This window comes from Rhinoderma darwinii, chromosome 13 (assembly GCF_050947455.1).
Source record: "Rhinoderma darwinii isolate aRhiDar2 chromosome 13, aRhiDar2.hap1, whole genome shotgun sequence".
In the NCBI taxonomy this organism is placed as follows: domain Eukaryota; kingdom Metazoa; phylum Chordata; class Amphibia; order Anura; family Rhinodermatidae; genus Rhinoderma; species Rhinoderma darwinii.
The window spans coordinates 15,028,917-15,051,649 of record NC_134699.1 but is presented as its reverse complement, the minus strand read 5'-3'; the positions used below and the strand labels follow the sequence as shown (position 1 = coordinate 15,051,649).

The following is a 22,733-nucleotide window of genomic DNA, read 5'->3' as shown; positions in this document are numbered from 1 at the left end:
TGGAATCCCACTTGAGAATTTTCATTAAGAATGTCAGGTGTATGTTTTAAATGTTTTTTTAAAAGCACACTATTTTAACATCACACCAATCTATACATTGAAATTATTATGTACAAGTTTGAATTCATGTGTGGATCACCAAATGTTCATTTTGGCGAAAACTGAAAAATGATACCTTTTAATATGTGGAGGCTGTTCAATTTCTAATAGGTCAGTTCACATTTTATGCAATGACACGTATGATCCAAAGTTTTCAGCTTTATTCCCATCTGACTGTAGAGCGGGGGCAAATACCATCAATCAAAAACTAATTTTGCAGCCTCATTACTAAGGCGGATATAGGAACATTTACCTGGAAATTTCTCCACGGCCAGTGCCTCTCCGTCTCCATAAGTACATCAATCAGCAATAGACAATGTTCATTTTTAAGTCATTTACACAGTGCAAGGAGTGATGAAATCCTAATGTAGACATGATGGAGCTCCCCCGCTTCCTATACTGGAGGCTCATTAAACTTTGTTGTATAATTTCTCACTAGCACTGTCTCTAGTCAACCGTAAAAAGAAGCATGATCCTCCCATCTACATCCCAAGAGCTAATATACTCGATAAGAAAAGTCAAGAAGTCAATTCCTGATCCCTTGTTGTCAGTGCGCTGTATGGATTTAAGTGGCTGCGGCTCAGGAGGCTTTTCTGTATATCTTACACCAAATCCTACGGATTTCCTCTCTCCTCTGTGCACCGGAATGACAAGTTATCTGCATATAAAAGAAAATCAATCCACTTACCCTCTGTTCTTGAGTTGCCACAAAGGTCTGGAATCCAGGGGCCACACCAAACCCCAGCTCCTGGATAAATGGCGGCTCAGACTGGCTGTGTATTTGAACTTTTACTCCTGCCTCGAATGTGGTTTCTTCTGCAGAAAGAAGAAGAGATGTTAGTCTCTAGTTTATATCATGGGAGATTTCTCTTTATACAGTAAAGGCAGAAAATGTCAGGAATTTTTTTTCCCCACAAATTCTATATACACCACTTTACCATGGAATTTATTGCAGTGGTTTACATGAATTGAAAAGTGAAAATCAGATTTATACATCTCCAGAGAATGTTAATACACCTGTAAAAAAAACTATATAGTTATGACCCATGAACAGAATTTTGTCAGTAGCTAAATTAACTGTATACATCACAAATTATTACAACACTTTTATAAATTTTAGAATTCACTTAGTGTTTTGCAGACAATTTTTCAAAGCTACAGATAAATCACAGTAATACTTAACTACCTCTACAGCTGTACAGTCTTAAAAGGGTTGTCGCCCGGAACCCCCTCTATGAGCAAGTGCAGAGAGCTGCTAACACAACGGCTACCACCTTTGCGGACCTAGCCTGTCCAGATGGTCTGCAGTTTACCTACAAATGCATGGGACATTGAAGGCCAGTCGCATTGCCGGGCCAGCTTTAAACTAAAAAGGATCATGGTGAGACAATACCTAGTTATAGTTAAGTATACACTGCAGGACAACCACAGTCTTTTTAGTGTGGTCATCAAGTAGCTTGTCTCTATACCCAATCTGCCTCAAATTACTCAGGTCTTCGTCAAAAGTTGAATTGACACTAAAATAAGAGCAGGGTGGTGGCACATCGGAAAGTATGTCATCCGAGCCTTTACCCTTACCTATACATTCCTGCCACTCTACATCGATCCCCCCCCTCCCCGATTCAACCCTGCTGGTTGGTTTGGTATCATGTGACCTCACTGTGCTCCCCTCTACCAAGTGGCCTTTTTTTTTTTTCCTTTCTTACCAATCAGGACAAGGTGGACACTTTTTTTTAATGTGTTTTTATACACGAGGCCAAAAATGTTTTATTGGAAATGCAGCCATTTTTTTCTTTCGATCTATAGAACTAGCGCTGAGGTCTGACTCAGTGTTAATGTTTCTAAACCTTATTCATCAGCAAGGACCCCTGCATCACCTTGTTTCTAACATTGTACGTTACCGTACTTGGAATGTCTGATATTAATCCATTGCATAGTAACAGCCACTGAGGATTTCACAGCATACTTTTTCTTGTGTCTTCTATCTGAGATTTCTCCAGGTACCTTATACAAGTCTCATTTCTTTTAAGTGGTTTGTAGACAGCAAGAGAGGACTAGAAAATGAAAAGAGACTGGAGGAATAAGGTTCGACCCTTTTAATAAGTGAAGTGACAAGATCGAGAAGAGAGATTTACTCATTGGGGAAACTAAATACAGTTAGTAGACAGGATGCTGTACATCAAGGGACCTACAGGTTCTCATCTCAGCAACAACAATGAACATTTGATAGGATTACAAGACAAACCTAGTAAAAGAAAAGTCCAGGGAGCGCTGGGGCAATGGGCCAATAACATTTGTATTCATTGCAAAAGAAGCAGCTGAATGCCTCAAACTGCTCCCCCCACCGCAGTGCAAACCTGATGAATACCGCTGCTTCTTCCCAGTGTACAGAAACAGAACCTGGTCTTCATAAGTGTCTAATATATTTTATTTGTTAATATAAACAGTTATATAAGCAATGGCTCCACATCTGATGTTTTTTACACATACAGTTAAAGGACAAGTCTAGCCAAACCGGAAAATTTTGATTTTGCACAAATTATTGTGATATCACAACTGGGGAAATTTATCAATCCAATTACGTCATTGAATGAAAAAAATGGAGCTTGACATGAATGCCATGTCGATGAAGCTACCCTGCCAGAGGCGGACACAGACTGAAGAGGGCCCCTGCGCAAAGAATGTGCCTGGGTCCCCCATAACCTAACGACACCCACGCGCATATAAAACTATACAAATCTATATCGCACATTTTATTACTAGTTTAGAACACAAGTAACAAACGTAAATAATGCAAATAATTTCCATATTTAACAACTGAGCATAACACAAAGCACTCATGTATCTAACTTCTAATGACTTTATCGTGCTACGCTGCTTCCGTAACTGCCATTCACTTCTACGGGAATTACGGAAACAGCGCAGCAAGCTTTGCTGCTTTCGTAACTCCCGGCCATCTAACCAGAAAGTGGCTGGGTGGCAGCGGGAGCCGAGAAAGGCAGAGCGGGGTTTAGGGGGCCCCGTTCTAGACATAGGTGCGGGTCCCAGAGGTGGGACCTGCATCTATCGGACATTTATTATGGAATATCCAGTGGATATTCTATAAATGTTAAAGAAGAGCAAACCTCTTTATCTGTCCACTGAGCACCACTCCAAACATCTTCGAGAGACGGGGCAGCAACCACTACCTCCTGATACTTTTTATTTTCAGTCAGTCCCCTTCATGATGCTCAGCACACACACACACACACACACACACCACACAGTAAAAGCATCGGCAGGCTCAGTGGGCGGAGCAAGAAGAACCCTATCACTGATTGGCTGAGAGGCTCAGTCAACGCCGCTATCCCGGGTCAATAACTGGTCCGAAGATAGCGATGCTGCTTGCTAGGTGCTTTGCGCTCTATCTGGTGGCCTTGGTCACCTAGTAAGCGTCACTGTCAGATGTTGCACTGTATCTGACAGTGACGCTGGTTACTAGGTGACGAAGACCACCAGACAGAGTTAGCCTCGCCAGACCCCACTCCTCCGAATACGTTTTCTAAGTAATATATCGGTGCGGCAGACTGAGAGATCAACAACATATGTGAAGGAAGGGGGCCCGATCTGTGAGTTGCCAAAAGTGCACAGGGAGGGAAGGGGGGCCCCCCTCTGTCTGTCGCACGGCCATGCCGATATTTGCACACAGCGTTTAGGGCAGCTGAGTGGGCCCCCACCCCCTTTGTGCCCCTGTGCAACCGAACCGGCTGCACTGGTGATATGTCCCCTCCTGTCCCCTGCCACTTTTTTAGACACCTATTAAAATGTTTGTGTTGTGTTATAAAACACAAGAGACGCATAGTGTAATAAAGCCCCAGTAGAACGATAATAAAGGGTGATATATGGAGTTACGTAGTCCGAAAAAACTCTGAGAAGCATGTAGTTTACGAATATGTAACCGCTGCTCCCACCTGCCAACCTCTCTTTATACGACCCCCAGGAATCTGAAAACATGAAGGATTCCAATGGGCGCTATCACTGAAAAGTTAGGAATCATTTTTGGGTTAGAAAAGAGAGGTATGGCTTCCAAGTCACAATCTGTGAGACTATAAAAGATTTTCGCCCTATTTTCACTGAAGAGTAACATGATGGTGATTAAGAGCAGCCGACATGATGTTGTTCAGTAGCTGCACGGTTTTCCTTGCATGTTGGGAAATATGGTGGCAAGTACGCTAGTATTCTACACTCGTGTTCGGTGGAGTGGTTTACCAGTATTAGTAGTTGTGTATGGATGTGTTTTTATGTGGTTTTACATAGGATGGTTGGTAAATCTACGATCTCTAAATACCTATAAATAGTCCATGTGATGGTCGTTTTTTTTTAAAGGCCGTCACACAACTGTATGTACTTCAATGGGCCTGATCCCACAGCCGTTGTTTTAACGGACCGTGTGAAGGGCCCGTGAAAAAATAGGACATGTCCTATTTTTGTCAGTTTTCACGGATCCCCCAATAGACTCAAGTCTATGAGGGCTCTGCGAAAATGGCTCCCGTACGGGTGCGAATCGGACATGAAAAACTACAGGTTTTCAGTCGATTTCGCACGCGTTCATCTGGATATATTCTAACTCCGTAACATAGCAAGACGACAAATTCAGCTCTTCTACATCTGTATATTTACAATCAACTCCAACATAGCAGACTAACTGGTCATTGGTAGATAAATGATTTGTTTTGCAAACTAAATCTGATCTAGTTTTCCTCTAGTGGATAATATAAATCCAAACCACATGGAGATGGCGCTTATGAGAAAAAGTTATGGCTGGGCATGAAGCCATATGTGCCGTTAGAGCCTTGCATCACAAGACTGCCATATGGTGACAGAAGCAGACATTGGGGGCGATGTATAAAAACAAAATAAAAAAGATCCTTGGTGCTTCTTCCAGTAAACACATAGATTCAGGCTGTCACATTGCAAGCGTAAGATAGAAAGTGGACAACGGGAGACCCTGCTATAGTTATACATCACATTTATTCATTTTATTGATGAATATTTAGTCTCATTTATGTAATCTAGGTATATATATCTCTGTTGTGTCTCAGATAAAATGCAGGAAGATATAGTTTGCTCCTATCCCATCAACCAGCATCTTAACGACAAGTGTATGATGTATTGCTTAGAGGCGCTGGCACACCGGTGACTATTGGACATTCTGTACGGTACCTGATAACCCCATGGATCTTATAACACATGCCAAGATGTAAAACAAATCATCACAGTGCACTGACATCAAGATAAGTTCAAGAAAAACATCTGAAGCTGCTGATTGATAGAGATTGAGAGAGAACATAGTCCACATAACTCCATGAAGCACAATAATGTACACAACACTAACATACAGCCGCTAATAATGTACAGACTTCTGGTATTGTTTATAGGATTAGTATTCAAACAAACATTTTTTAAATTATATCCTTATTATATGAGTTACCTGGTTTTTATCATTGTGGCATATATCCCAGTCCAATAATGGGGTTGTATGAGATTAGAAAAATAGGTCTGCTCCCCCCTCCCCCAGAAACAGCACCACTCTTGTCCATGGGCTGTATCTGGTATTGCAGCTCAGCTATAATCATGTGAATGGGGCTGAACTGCAATACCAGAAACAGCCCATTGAAAGGGTGGTGCTGTTTCTAGAAAAACAAAACAAAAAAACAGCCCTTTTATATTTATATAGGAATATGAGGATGGACTTATACTCCGCACCTAGAGTCGTAAACTATACGACTAGTGCTGCACAGGTCCCAATTACACCAACCAGCATATATTTTAACTACGTCTGCTTTAAGTGAGGGTCATGATTTTCCTTCAATTATCCAGTGACAACTCCAGGACCTTTTGTAGAAAAAGTAATTGTGACCACTACTTTTAACTTTAATAAGCAAATCCCATCAATTTTGAAATAAATATTTGATCAATTTAGTGATTCTCAATTTTGTTGATTACTGAATTCTCATGTGGATACATTTTCTTTTTTCCAGCCTAATCTGTACGATCATAGTAACATGAAGTCCATAATAATAGGTATCTCCTTTGTAATATATAAATCAGGAGGACACTAGTGTTGAATAAGATTTATAAGTGAACACCAGACATATAAAGCTGCTTGACACATGACAGGGGTTTGTACAGCTTCCATTAACAGGCTTTTCATATGGCCCCACAGAACGAATTTTACAAGCAATATCTTCATTCATCTGAGCTACATACAAAGACGGAGATATTTTAGCCTTCATTACTTCCTCACATTCCCTTCCCTAGTAATCAGTAAAAAAATCAAAAGAATTGCATATATAATTAGCACTAATGATTCCTGCTATCTACTAGATGAGTAATAGAGCAATCTGTCAGACACGACCAAGGCGGAAGGGAAGCATTCTAGGAGAGGGATCCTAGTGCAGCAGCCTCCACACCAACATATTCATGGACAATTAGTTTGAGACGTCTATAATATTCTGTATACAAGAATCATTATCTGGGAACTAGAGATCAAAGTACACGGCGCACCGATTGGAGTGAAATCATTTCTTGTTTTTTTAATTATTAAGCCAGTGAATAAGTGCGTGCGACGTTTCAGTCTAAATCGACCTTCATCAAGCACTGCAAGGTTTAGACTGGAGCAGTAAGTGGCTATGGCGCTATAGATAAGCGTCTGGACGCATGGAGAGCGCAACTTGTTCAAATTCCTGGATGAGTGAACCGGAGCCGTAATCTGCTGTGGCACTGTGAAGCGGCTGACCGCATAAAGGACGCTTTTCTATAGCACCATAGCAACTTATTGCTCCAGTCTAAACTTTGCAGTGCTTAATGAAGGTCGATTTAGACCGAAACGTCGCACGCACTTATTCACTGGCTAAATAAATAAAAACACGACATTATTACACTTTAATCAATGTGCCGGGTACTTTGTACTCTACAGTATTGGTTTGGGCCCCTACTTGTGCACCCTACCATTTCCTGGTGCTGACCGAACCTCCACAAAATATTATCTGTGCACTATGTACAGTTTTGAATCCTTGTATGCAAATACAGTATGTCTAAAGCTCTGAATATTATCACTTAAAGAAACACAGTGTATCTAAACTTTGTAACCGTAAACCCTCCTCTTCTGTCTGTCTGTTTGTTTGTTTGTTTGTTTGTTTGTTTTAGTAATCGCTTGTACTTCCCATTAAATAATAATTCTGGAACATCTTTACTTAGATATCTGCGTTATGCTGTTCCTCCGTTATTCCTCCTAGAAATTTATGGATAAATTGTCAACTGGATGTTACCAGTTGGGGGGGTGGTGTCCCTACAGAGTCAGACACTGTCAAATCAGTGCTAATAGTATCAGACTGTGTAGGAATACGCCCTTTTCACAAGGGAAATGGTAACACCCTGTTGTCATTTATTCATAATATTCTAGGATCAAAAACAGAGGAACGGCTCAATGTAAAGTTCTAAAAAAAGATGGCGGTTCCTGACCGCCGGCTGTATATAGATGTCCGGTGGTCGGGATCCTTAAAACCTGCACAATGGAGTATTTATGGCGTGGGTTTTAGCTTGGGTCAGTGACTGCCGGTGACCCGGAGGAGCTTTCGCTGCTTCTCAATGAGTGCTGTGTACATGAATAGAGGCAGCAGCGGCGCCTAGAAATTCTAAAATAGCAAAAAAAACAAAAAAAAAGTGTAAAAAAAAATGATATATAAAAGAAAAGAAAAAAGGAAACCTGCATTGTCTACGAAAAAACAACGCAAAAATTACGTCGCTAGCCAAACAAATAAAAAAGCTATAGCCGTTTAATGCATGCTAAAAATGGCAACGTATTTACTAAAGCAGTTATGTCAAGCGAGCGGACAGATCCTCTTTAACCCCTTAGCGACATTCACCATACATGTGCGGCAGATGTGCGCTATCCCAATACGACACAGATTCAGCTTAGCCCGTGCCATACGCGGCAGGTGCTGGATGTTTCATGTAACCCCTCAGATGTCAAGGTCAATAGCGACTGGCATATGAGCTGTTAGAGAGAGGGAGGGGGCTACCTCTGTCCCCCAATCCACCCCATGGTGAAATTATGGGTTGCTGATCGGTTACCATGGCAGCTGGAAGCCTATTGAAGGCGTCCAGGTCAGCCATCAGTGCTCTATTATTATTATTAAAGCAGGGTTAATAGTAAAGCACAGATGGAATACATAAGTATTGCAGTGTATTACATGAGCGATCTTACGATCACCTAGGCAAGCAAAAAAATAATTTAAAAAAAATGTGTAATACAATTTTTTAAAAATATATATTAAAAAAATCCTAAAAGTTCATATTTATATATATATATATTTAGCGATGTGACATTCTAAATGAAGAAGCTTTTTGCACTTGGGGGCCACAGGCTGAACAAGACATATTTACTACTGTACTAAATATTTCTACAGTTATCGTTGGCAAGTACGGGAAAAGAAGTGTTAGCTGTTGCCTTCACAAGACACAGTACAAAATTAAACCAGGAGCATTTTCATCTTCACAGTGGAAGGATCTATTTTCTGGGTGAACTAATACAGTGTCTGCAGACATTAATTTGCTTTGAATTTGTGATGTCCCCGAGGCTTGTGGTGCCTCAGTGAAGTTCCTGGCTGTGCCTGCCTTATGTAATAAATAAACACCAAAGGCTCCATCACATGGTCTTCGTTCAAGACATCAACCCTTTGGCAAAATACTAATATTGGTGACACAAAGTCTATAAACATGATTAGGATGCTGATGGTGGAGATCAGCGACATCTACATATTAAAGCCACTAATAGGGTGTATAACAACAAAGGGCAGATTTCTGGAGTTCTATCGTCATACTGAGCGCAGCCTTGTGAAGCAGAATACAACACTGGTTTTATTGTTATGACTCTGCTGTCATGAAGGAGAGATGAGCTGAATGGCATTGAATCCATGAAATATTGCAGGAGCAGAAGGCCGCTGGTTTGTCACATACCTGAATATCATTCTTAGCTCAGTACAAGACAATGATTCAGAGCCTGCGCCATTGACTGATTACATATTCTTAATGAATTGCTTTATGCTATTTTGGGACTGGTTTAATTAAATAAATGTCTGGAAGTCGAAAATACAGACGCAAGATTAAAATCTGTACCAAATGTTAACCCCATCATTGCCAGTGATAGGGGCTACATTACAAAATACCATAACATTAAAAGGTATGCACAGCACCAAGACAATTATGGGGGAGGTAAGGAAATTACGCCAAACCACCTGCATTTATTTTACATTTTACCTGCTCATCTGATATAAATTTACGTCTTTCTACCACCTCATTATTTCCCTCGCTCCCAGATGTAAATTCCTCCACATCTCCAGTCTCACTGCTCACACGCGGCAGAAACGTTCCCATTTACCGGAATGGGGCTTACAGAAATCCATGCGCATGCTGCAGAAACAACCCCATTCACACATATGATAGAAATTTCTGCCACATGTGAATATGATCTTGCTATGTATTCACTGATTGACAACCCCATTGTAAAGACTGTGGTCGTCAGACAACACATCCCGAGCAACCAGTCAGTCTTAGATTACTTAAGCTCAAGGCAGAGTTGCCACAAAACCGAAGGCAGAGAAGGGATACGGAGGCTTGATGGCACTTCTGTACCTATATCTCTATCTTTTACTGCCACGTTAACCATATTCAAGTTTAAACAAGATCTTTTAAAGAGGACCGGTCACCTCTCCTGACATGTCTATTGTAGTAAATATTTGTATTCCCGTGAAATAACAATCCTGCAATATATTTACTTAGAACTCTGCATTGTGCCATTCCTCTGTTATTACTCCTAGAAATGTATAAATAAATTGACAACTGGGTGTTACCATTTCCCTTGTCAAAGGGGCATCTCCCAACACAGACTCACACTGTCAATGCTGATTGGACAGTGTTAGTCTGCCTAGGGACTCCCCCCCCCCCCCAACTAGTAACACCCAGTTGTCAATTTATTCATACATTTCTAGGAGGAATAACAAAGGAACGGCACAATGTAGAGTTCTAAGAAAAGATGTTCCATAATTGTTACTTCATGGGGAATAGAAACATTTACTAAAACAGACATCTATATATATAATGAAATATTTATAATGTGCTTGCTTCCCAAGGAATGCAGCACAGTAATGAAAACCATGGATCTTCCTAAAGCCCATTTACTTTTATATTGCAACTTCCATCCATCAAAGATGTTTTTAAAATATAACTGGAAATTTAGTGTTAGTCTGGAGATACGGAGCTCTTCTTGCCCCTTAAAGAGGATCTGTCACTAGTTTAGTATTGCCCAATCCCCTAGCTAATCTAATAGGCGCTATCACACTGATAATACTAATGAAAATTGTGTCCCAAATCGTTTATTATTTTAAAAGTTATGAGCTTTTTTCCAAATATGCAAATGAGCCTATACTTGACAAGGGGGCGTCAACAGCAGCGATTCTCCTGAGGTGGAGCCTCCTCAGCCTCTGATGCTGTCCTATCAGCATGAAGTTGCTTCACACAGTGTGAGAGACCGAGGCTGGAGGGAAGGGGGATCACTACAAATAGCCATATCTCCAGCAGTTCTAGTCATATGAAAGATGAGATTCTAATCTTTCATATGACTCCAGTACCGCAGTTACATAGTTAGCACCGTTGAAAAAAAGACACATGTCCATTAAGTTCAACCAAGGAATGGGAAAATAAAAATTTCTACACATAGGAGCGAATATTTTTTTGTTCTAGGAAATTATCCAAGCCTTTTTTAAAGCCGTCTACTGTAGCTACTGTGACGGCTCCTGCGGTGACTATTCCATAAATTTACAGTTTTCACAGTAAAGGCTTGTCGCCTCAGTGAAACAACCGGAGGTATCCTCAGTTGAACACAGAAACGGGTATAGAAGCTGTATACTATATTATCACGCTGTGTTGCTGTGTAGGGAAGAGGGAGAATCTGTATGATTGGACACGCCCAGAGTGAAAAGAGTCACCTCCTATTTGGCTATTAGAACCAAGTTAGAATATTTAGAAAAATGCTCATAACTTTGAAAATAATAAATGTTTTTTTAAAACAAATCACACTGTAGTTATCAGCGTCATAGCGCCTATTCGATTAGTTAGGAGATAGGGAATTGATAAACTGGTGACAGAGCCTCTTTAAGTTTTACTTTCTAGGATTACATAGTTCTACTATACTGAAGCTAAACCCTGATGTCAATTAGGAGTTTATAGTTTCATAACTCTAACCAACGAGTGAATTTTCTCCCAGAGTTTAACTTCAAAGAGGATTTGTCACCAGATTTCACAATACAAACAGCATTCATTTTTAAATAGATCTGTTAGACCTGATGAGACTGATGTACTTGTTTTGATAATCCATGCCAGTGTAACGTCTGCGGTCTATCATCCTGCAGACGTCTTCCTCCCCAGAGATGCCAGCACATGCGGCCGTCCTGCCCTGCATTGACCACTAGGGTGCACACTCAAGCTCACTCCCGGCCTTAATGGGCCAGAGCACACACGTTTTAGATTGACGGATTGTTCCCATAATCACCCTGGACTATAAGAAGGGCCCTGCCCCTTCCTTCATTGCCTGAGCGTTGTTGGGTTTACCCGTGTTAGTCTTTGCAAATAGTCCCTTAGTGTTTTCCAGTTCCCAGTGTTCCTGCTACCTGTATCCTGTGCTACCTTGTTCCTGTGCCGTAGAGTTGGAGTCGTGTTGTGTCGTATAGTACGCCTGCTGTATTTCACCACGCCTGGTGTCTGCCTGCTGCCAAGGTTCCATCTGAGCCTGCCATCGCTACTGTCTGTATTGCCACAGGTACCCTTATTCAAACTATTGACTTTGCCTTAGTATCCTGTTTGGCCAGCTGCTAGCACGCTACGGCTGTACGGCCCAGTGGGTCCACACACCCATCGTGACAGCCAGAATGGCTGTATAATCCTTTATCAATGTTTTGCTGCCTGATATATGATGAGCATTTTATGATACCAAGTATATGCTTGATGTCAGCTCTAGGTAGAAAAAGATTGGGAAAACAAGCTCCTATTAGTGTCCCTCCTCCCCTGTGAAAATCTCGCACATGCTCAGTACAAGCCGCAGTGTCCTTGGTTTTGCAGTGAGAGAGCCTGTCTTCCTGCTGCAGTTTTATTAGTGTGGAATTACAGATTCTAAATCCTTCTGCTGCCAAGAAGGGAAAAAACGGCAACTTGTACTGAGCATGTGTGAGTTTTCAGCATGGTGCCAGGGAGGAGGGACACTGGTAGGAGCATGTCCGCTGTAGGTGGGAGGGGATTGAGATTACATTATGCATATACTTGGTCTCATAAAATGCTTAGTTTAATATCAGGCAGGAAATCTTTTAGAAAATAATTATACAGCCATTCTTACACAATTTTTCAAATTACACCAGCTTCATTAGTTCTAAGAGATCTATTTAATAATGTATGCAGTTTGTATTTTGAAATCTGGTGACAGATCCTCTTTAAGAAAATCTGTTGGTTTGCATGAATCTACTAAGAATATTGAATAATGGGGAGTTTTTCTAAGCAAAATGCACCAACATTCTAGCACAAATTGTGACAAAAAAGCGGTGTACATGTTCGCCAGATTTATAGCATTGTAAACAATTTTTGCACCTTCCTCTGCAGTGTCTAGTATAATGCACCATATTAACAGCGTGCATATTAACAGCGTGCACTATTTCTTGGTGCAAAATATTGATGTCAACCATGACGTGGTGTGAGGTAGAGAAAAGTGTCTAACATTTCTAGCAAAATGCATCAGATCAGTCAAATTTGATACAGTTTCTGTCTGTCTGGGCTAGTTTTATCCTTTCTAGCTTTCGGACGTAATCAATGAATCTGCCCTAATGTGGGTGAATAGACATTGGCATGAAATGTATGGACTTCAATACCTGTGGCAGATTGTAGTATCCCTCGGTTGGGAGTTGTCCATCTGACACTGTATGTGCAGTGAATGGGGATGCTGGAGTTTGTAATAACAGCTGAAGAACACAGGTTGCCTAGACTTCTGCTGTGTGTCATGCAACATGGGCAAAATTGCATTTGTTTTACAGCCGGTTGATTAAAGGACAAGAGTCTTATCTGTTGTCACATTCTCTGTTCTTATTTATTGTTTTATTAAACTGAAAACCATCTCTGACTCTTCTGCTAGCAGTGGAGTACGATTACATTGAAGAGTGTAAGGGATAAAGGTTTTCGTTCATCTTATCTGAGCACACCTCCCCAGACGGACGCTGGTTAAATAAAACAGAGTGCAATTTCAGTTATCAGAGGCAGCAGAAAGATATAGACAATTACAGCAGGGACTCCAGTATTTTTATTAATCTCCTTTATTTCCCTTAACAAAATCCTTTGCCCGTGGTTAGTTTAGCATTGGCCAAGTCACTTCTGATAAGCCTGTTCAGGAGCTGCATTTATTCTTGCTGAGTCTTATAAATTTATAGAGTCACGCTATTCCATTCAGTCTGCACAATGTTATTCCACAGCCACCACATGAGCGCTGGTCTACCATGCTTCCAATAACGTTCTTATTCTAGACTCGAATTGGGACATTTTGTCTCAGTATTTCCTATACTTCCATGAACTTTAGATATACAGTAGATAACATACAGCTGTCTGAAAATACAGATATTATAAGACTTAAGAGTGGAATAAGCTATAGTATTACGACATAAAATTTTTTTTATTTTTTTTTACTAAGGACTTGCAAAATCACTGAATCTGGGGTATAAAAGATGTTGTCTTATCTTGAAATCATCTCGGGCATATGGATATCATAGAGGAAGTTGCCCCGCTCAGGATCCCACTATAGGGACCAGTGCAAAGAGAAAACGGGCAGCCAATGGTAGCTCCCCCCAGCAAAAGCAGAAGTTTGTCATGTCAGCGCACATATTAAAGGAGTTGTCTGTGACGAGACAAAATCTTTAAAGTAAATGTCCGATTGTGGTCTTAAAAATGTTATGAATGTTACTACGTTTTTCTCTCTGCTCCATTAGGGCATAGTTATTATAAGTGACTGCAGCTGAGCTGCACTGTGAGAGTCTAATGTAGTCTGAAATTCACTTCTTGTTTCATGAGAGGCTCAGGCTGTTGCTGTCTCCAAAAGTTGTAGTGTATAAACATACATCGGATTATGAGCAATCTATGACCTGCAAATGGTATCTGTTCGAGGGTTAAGGACAGACGCCTAGCAACAGCCTCCAAAAACTGCAGAAAAGAGTGAAAGCGGAAGCCCCGCATGGCGCCCACGGTCACGGTTTTATTCCGAGGGAGCTCTTATGATAGGACGGGAGCTACCTCAGAATTTTTTCTAGAAGGAGTGTCGAGTCTCCTATTCTCTAGATTAGACAATGGTACGGGAGAGGATAACAGCAATTTACACATAGAGGACCGATGTTCTCAACCGATTTTATTAGAGAAAGTGGAAAATCTACCACTCAATTATAAATTAAGGCGGATATGTCATCAGACTATGCTGCCCTTGTTAGGGACTTTTTGAGTGTCAGAACCGGCGTCCCTAAATTCACATAGAATCCTGTTTCTGCGAGAAGACACAGAAGTTTGTCTCTATACTATAAACTCTCTCTGCATCTATGTGAAACAGAAGATCATCTGGGTACACAAGATATGATGTTCCTAACATATTTATGTGAGATACTATGCCCTTCATTACTTGCGAAAAAGTGCATGGTGCTTTGGAAAGGCGAAACACCACTACAATCGAATTAAGGAAGCGGATTTGATGTGTGTTCGGAACATATGCAACCACTATCGTAAACAGCACATTGTTGAGTTCTCCTATTTGGATGATATACCTCCCACCCGGATCTAATAAAGACGAAATTGGAGTAAACGCGACTGTGTTCCTTACGGCGAGAAGCACGCCTCTTTGTTTTTTGTTGTGGTGAGAAAGAATAACTTTAGAAAATTGAGGATGTTTTATTCTATGTGCATCTTGTTCTAATATATGGGTCTCTTGTGCACATAATACGTCACACCTCAAAGAGAGAGCCTCTTTCCACATAAACGATCTTTTATGGGGACTATTCAAACCCTTCACATTTAGGGAGACAAACGTAATCATCGTAATATAGTAGAGACACGATAGTGTTGGGATGAAAAATCCTATAATACCCACTTAACCTATCAATCCTCTTGTGGTTATCCATATGATATGGAATGATAAGAGGGCTAAGCACATCTGATAAAATAACTGCATTAAACCACATAAGTGGAAGTGTATCCAGCATCTGAGCATCACAATATATCACATATCTATTTGGGAGAGATCTCAGACAAACAAAAACATATAGGTGACTATAGACCCATAAAGTAGAGTCGCAGCAACAAAACAAACACATTAAACACATATACAGCTGCATAAGCTGTAGAAAAATGGTGGGACAGACTCTCAGGGCTCGAATCCCAGAGACATGACCGAACTCCAAACGGCATACGTGTCACGAGGTAGTAGTGACTCTTCAACGAGGAATTGCCTTCCGAGGTGGTACCACCTGCCACTCTTGTCCCAAGCGGTTGGGTAACAGTACTCCATCTTCTGTCAGATCAGGAAATGGAAGGTTCCTTGATTATAGAAACTTCCTTCCCTCAGTCAGGGTGGAAATAACATGTAGCGTTCCATTATGACGTATCAGGATTTTCACTGGGAATCCCCATTTATAGGCGATTTTTTGATCTCCGCAGGGATTAGAGATAAATTTTTCCGCATGTGAAGTGTAGCTAATGATAAATCAGCAAATAGCTTAATATGCTGATATGGCGCCGGTAAATCTCCAAGTAGACGAGCAGAGGCCAGCAGTGCGTCTTTCACGTGGTAGTAATGAATTCGGATGAGTACATCTCGTGGTAAAGTGTCCGGAAGATGTTTCGGGCGTGGCAATCTATGTGCCCTGTCATTTATGTCATTTAATCTTCACATTGTTCCGACCTGGAGCGGTCTTCAAGGTCTATGACCTTAGCTTTTAAACTCTCAATTTCTGCCGATAAATCAGAATGTGAATCCACAAGGTTGTTATGTGAGATAGCAAAATCTCCCATCTTGTGCTCCACATGATGTATCCGTTGACCCAATCCCTGCAGTGTAGCAGTAACGGGGGCTAGTAGAGCAGTGAATTCTGTGTGCATGGAGATGCTAAATGCCGTCAACATCTCCTTCATCAAAGTGCCCGAGGCAGGACAATCATTAGTGGGAATGTCTATGAAGGCAGTTTTCACCGAGGGCGACACACGGGGAAGAGAAGCACCATCTCTTACCTCCAAATTCTGACGAGGCTGCATCCGTAGCTTGAGGCGCCGCGCCTCAGGGCTGAGTGAAGGGGAAGATGGCGTCGACCGCATGGCGCCATCAGCACCGACATCTTCCAGCGACTCCACAGCCAGGGGACTATATCGGGAGAAAAAACCAGAAATGATCCAGCGATAGTGATATCAAAAATGGGAAAAAACTAGGTTTCCGCTTTATTGAGATGCAAGCTGTCAGAGCTTGGAATAGAACATCAGGAGGAAAAACAAAGTGGTAATGCGGCAATAGATTAGCCTACGCGTTTCAAGCACTTAGGCTGTGCTCTTAGTCATGGCTGTATCGATACAGCCATGACTAAGAGCACAGCCTAAGTGCTTGAAACGCGTAGGCTAATCTATTGCCGCATTACCACTTTGTTTTTCCTCCTGATGTTCTATTCCAAGCTCTGACAGCTTGCATCTCAATAAAGCGGAAACCTAGTTTTTTCCCATTTTTGATATCACTATCGCTGGATCATTTCTGGTTTTTTCTGCTATTACTGCCGTGTGCCGTCGCGGCTGACCCGGGCGATTACCAACACAGGAGTGTCAGATCGGTGAGCTGGAGGTTTCCTCCCATTTCCCTTTTCCTTCTATACGACTATATCGGGAACCTGGAATTACCTTCTGCGAAGTCCTCCTTGAATCTGATGAGGTAAGTGGAGATCCTTTACCACCTTGGGAAGAGCTGGATGAAAGTGGTGAGGCCGGTTTCCCCGGGCTAGATGTGTGAGAGTGTGAAGTGAGGCCAGCAGCCCCGTCCTCTCCTTCCCGATCTTTCTCAAAATAGAAGTCTAACTTGCCTTGTTGTTTAAGGCTTCTTTTGCCTCTCGTCATCATGAGTAGTTACTGCTACTTTTTCCAGAAGCCCAGATCGTTGATTAGAAGAGCCTTGAGTTGAAATCAACTTTAATGTTTTTCAATTGGATTTTTAACGGATCCGTTTTTTTCTGTTATTCTGTGTCATGCCATGTCTTTGGTCTGGAGGCATATTCCTCTATATTATGTACATGGGGCAAAAGCCTCTGTATTTGATGTGAGCTATGCCAATGGAGTGACATTACTTTTTCTGAATACATCTAGTTTTGATCTCTCACTAAACTCCTGTGTGGTTTACCCCTCTTCCCTCAGATAAAGACGTCTGTGTGAGGGGACTGCAGAGCGCCGTCTCTGACGACCGCTCTACATTTCTTTGCGGGCCATATGTCCTTCTCCAAGGACTAAGATGATAAGCGACTACCTACAAGCAACTAAACCACCAATGAGAAAATACTAAGGTAAATGAACATTAGTAATGGGGTCGTGATTTATCATGTTGTTTTATTCTACAAAAATCCTGACTCAACTTCTTTTAGGTAATTAACACTCGACAATTTCAATTTGTTTTTAATTTAACAGGAGATAATGATATTTGCACTTCATTTCCTCTAGAATACCATGTATACAATGCATATACTTAAATAATGTATCTTGTTCTTGTGCCAAGATTGCATGCCTACTGTCTAAAGTTTTCCTTTAATGGGGTCATCTGGGCGTCGAATTTTTTTTTGCAATCGCTGCAAATAACCCAAATTAAAAAAACAAGCAGTACTAACCTATCCTTTCCCCCAGCAATCTAGCGCTAAAGATCCAGTGGCCCCCAAGTTGATTGTTTACATGCGGGCAGCATGTGACCGCTGCAACCACAGGGCTTAGCGGTGACTAGTCGTATTTTAGGTATAATACCAGAAGTACAACACATGACCGCTGAGTTCTCTGATTGGCTGCAGCAGTCACATGCTGCCTGCATGTAAACAATCCCAGGAAAGGGCATCATGCGCGTCAGCGCTGGATCAACTGGGGAAAATATAGGCGAGTACTGCTTGTTTTTTTAATTCAGGTAATTTGAAGCCATTACAAAAAAATAAAAATTAGGAACCTGGATAAACACTACAAGATATTAGCCAAAGCCAGACATAGACACGTATTAGGTTGGGATGTAAATAGGTCTTACAGTCTGAATTTTCAGGTTGAGATCACCACTAAAGACATTGAAACTCCAAGAACATAAGGCACACGACAGCAGAGCAGCCTATGCACAAAAACACTAAAGTATAATCTGAGCATCAATGACCTAGGCTGCTATAAAGTTATAGAATTCTAGAACTTTTCATCATATATAGACTATACAGGTCTAGACCAAAAAGGCTTGGTCAAGAGGTAACTATACAAAAGGATTTATATTATTTTTAGTAATTGTAGTATAGAAAATGTAAAATTCATTCGGTTGCAAAGTGACTTAATAGTGAACAATTTTACATCTTCTTAATATAGAATTTATTTCAATTTCCTTACCATTTTCAAGATCTCTCCTTGCTGTGAGTGAATGAAAACTTTCATTGTTTGCATTCAGACACTGAAAACACGCCTGATAATGTCTGACTTAGACAGATGCATGGCTCGTTACAAGGATTGAGCTCATATACTGTAACGAGTCATGAACCTGTGTAAAATGGACCTGTACTAGCAAGAAATAGAAACAGAACGGGCTTTATTTATCAAAACTACTTATCAGCAATCAGCAGTTTTCCTGTGGCAACTAATCAGAGCTCAGCTTTAATTTCTTAAAGGGTAACTAAACGTTCAACAAACTTCTGAAATGTCATTGGGATATGTCAGAAGTTTTGATTGGTGGGGGTCCAAGCATGGAGACCCCCACCAATTGCTAAAACGAAGCGGCAAAACTGCTCGTGTGAGCACTTAGCCGCTTAGTTTGTCCGGCTTTTTCCAGAAAACCGATGTAGCGCTGTACGAACTCATAGACTTTATATTGAGCCCGTACACCGCTACATTGATTTCCGGAAAAAGACAAAAAACCAGCTCAGCGCTCACATGAGCAACTCTGCCGCTTCGTTTTAGTGATTGGCGGGGGTCTCAGTGTTCGGACCCCCATCAATCAAAACTTCTGACTTGTCAGAAGTTTGTAGAACGTTTAGTTACCCTTTAAATAGCTCTGTAAAAATAAAAGCTGCACTGTGATAGGTTGCTGTGGGCATCAAGGCCAGTTTTGCTTTTACAAAATAGATAGTTAAATGAATCACTAAGCTTTATATACATTCAGCTCCTAAAACGACCCATAACACAAGACAAGTGCCTGCCACCGTAGTGACATAATAAGTGTCCTTTGTTGTGAGCGGTTCTCCAGCTCGACATTGTTAGCTGAATAGAAGTATTCTACCATTTTACATTGTGTAAAAGGGCAAAAATCAGCCGATGAACAGGGAAACGTACAATCACTCGTCCCCATACATAACCATTCATTGCTCCTTGTGAAAGGATCAAACGAGCACCAGTCAACGAGCTGTATCGCTGCTCGGCGCTCATTTTCACAGCCTATATTGGCCAGTGTAAAAGAACCTTCAGTCACGGGGCAACTGTTCTAGTACAAATTATCTATATTTAAGCAAAGCAATTGTTTGATATCCTCAACCCCCTTATAAATCACTTATTTAAGTAACAATGCCCCTCTATGGACACTTGTTTACACACACCTTTGTTATATACAGTATATATATCTCGATAGAAAGAGACAGGTCGCAATGGCAATAATACACATTAAAAATGTTTAACCACATGTCTAATAATACGTTTTACATTTTATTTCCACAACTTGGAGCTGTTCCAGTGCTTTCTTTTAAGGCCCATAAATCTCGCACTTTACCATAACTGGAGATCTCCAGCCTGACTCCCGCCCTACTGTAAGTATAATTTAGATATTGAACTACAGCAGCAAATCTTGATCCTATAGTCAGACAGAAATCGCACAAATGGAATAAGAAAGTACAAACGTTATGCGAATTATATCTGGACTGACCCAAATCCCGACTGGTTTAGGCTGTGTTCACATCACCGTTGCCCTTCTGTTGAGGGGTTCTGTAGTTTTTGATGGAATCAATAGCGCAGTCGCAGTCACACAACAGTGACAAGCAGAAACCTTTAGCAACGTTTCCGTCACCATTGATATCAATGGTGAGGGAAACGGAAGCTTAGGTTTCCGTTTGCCTTTCCGTTGAGGCGTTAACCTGACGGAAACCTCAGACGGAACCCCTCAACGGAAGTGTAACGGTGATGTGAACAGGGCCTTACACAACACAATACCCCTGCTGATAACACTACAATGCCGGGAATACATAAGACAGCTATTACCAGTATTTATAAAGGCCACCTGCTAAAAATTGTATGAAATCATATGAATACTCTACTCTTAAAAATGAAAAGACGGTCATTTCATAAAGAAAGAAATATTACAACATATATCAATTATACAGTTAATGAAAGTGAACAAATTGAGTTTATTCTTAAAATGGCTCCAGAGAGAGGAATGAAATGTTTGAAGCTCTGCGGTTTGAAGTGCAGATGTTCCCGGTTATAAATAACATAAGACAAGGGGAATGTTCTTTAGAGAAAACTAAGGCATTATAAAACCAGTATAAAAAGCAGGAGAAGCGCCAGTGAATCTGAACTCTTATTAATTGGGCACTGAGGACACAATGTTGGGAATAAGACCAACGTGACTTGATTTTGTGGTAGTGTTAGGGCTGGCCACGCATTGGCTGTTCCTGTCAATATAATTATCTGTCTGACCACATAAACTAGAGCACCAGATTCTGGCACTGGAGCAAAGATATAATCTCTTCATTTTTTTGGAACCATTTAATCCAGGTAATCTTTCGGGTGCAGTTGCCCATTCTAAATGACCCCTGAATTGCCTGTCACAAGTCCCGAGAAAGCAAGTCCTGTTCCCAAACTCCTTAGAAACAAGACTTGTTGCTTCTAAGAAGTCAAGTGTAACGGCTGCCGCACCGTTCCCCGCCTTCCCCACGGCCTCTGCTCCAGTTCCTGCGCCCTCCATTACCGCATGATCATCCCGAGCTCCACTTACCCGATCCGGACGCTCTGCTGGCCCTGGGCTGCGTCAGGTAAGTGCATCCCTTACCTCCCTCCGCGGCCGTCATCCTTGATGTGCGGCTGCAGTCACTAGAGGGCGGGCGCACTGACTCGTTCTGTCTTAAAGGCAAGCGCGCGCCTTAATTCTGAAGAAGTCCTATTTAAGGTTCCTCCTCCCTTTCATCCATGCTTGTTCAACCAAGTTCCCCGTGAGTTTCCCTGTACCCTGGTTCTCTGTTTCCTTCCCTTCTGCCTTTGTCTGGATTTCCCGTTGCTGACCTCTTCCTGAACTTGACTATCCTTGCCTGCCTTGACCTATTGCTATCCATACCCATTATGCCGTCTGCCTTGACCTATTGCTTCCATACCCGTTACGACGTCTGCTGCATGTCCTGACTTCTGCCTTTCCATCCGACCGCCTCTACCCGCTGAGCCAAGCGTTGCCTGGGTTCCAAGCACCATCTCCCAGACGAAACTGAGGATCCACAAACAAACCGGTGAGAACAGTTATATCAAGGCTGCACATTATCCTCCCTCAAATCACAGGTATCTCAGAGGGGCATAGGTGACAAGTTATTCTCCAACCACTTTACTGGCAGTTTAGTTGGCCATTTTTAGTGGGTGCAACTCCATCCACTAGATGAAAATTTGTATGGTAAAGTGTATTTAGTTATTGCGCTTAGTACCCTGAATTGACCAAGAAAGGAAGATACAAGACCGGTCACCCTATTAATAGGTTTTCTTATTCAAATTAATTTTATATTTATGAAAGTTTACCATAATTTCCTCCCTGACAGGCAAAAACAAATTTTTGAGTTTACCCTTCCATGGCTTGAGGCCCCTTTTACACAGAAGTATTTTGACTGTATTTGTAAGCCAATAATAGGAATGGAACCTACAGAGAAAAAGTATAATGGGAAGATTTGTACCTCTTCTGAGTTTTGCACCCACCTCTACATTTGTCTTACAAATACAGCTGTGTGAAAGTGTCCTAAAAGTGTTACATATCACTGACCATCCCTATACCTGCTCACATTGCTTGAACGACCCGATCCAACTCACAAATGGTAGGAGAGCAGGCACCACTAATTTTTATTGAACAATATAAATGAAAATATAGATGGGTCCATTACAGAGGCAGACATACCGTTGGTGCAACTTATGTAGCTGCACACAGGCCAAAGTAGGTAAGGGGGCATACTACCACCTTATAAGCAGCTACCTGTTAGAGAAACATATGGGGGATGCTCTGTAGTTAGCCATTAGAGGGCAGGGGGCCCACATACTATTTTTGCACTGGTTTTCTCTACTGTCTTTACCTGCAACTGGTCTACTACTTAAGGCCC

At 41.5% G+C, this 22,733-nt stretch overlaps 1 protein-coding gene across 2 annotated transcripts in view; it reads right to left on the bottom strand.

Moving 5' to 3' along the window:
- ASIC2 (acid sensing ion channel subunit 2) overlaps positions 1-22,733 on the bottom strand; it is a 461,929-nt gene that overhangs the window by 95,138 nt on the left and 344,058 nt on the right. For both annotated transcript variants that reach the window (XM_075846993.1, XM_075846992.1), the window contains exon 3: positions 788-915. In XM_075846993.1, the coding sequence (XP_075703108.1) occupies positions 788-915 (128 nt within the window). The remainder of the gene's footprint in view (positions 1-787; positions 916-22,733) is intronic.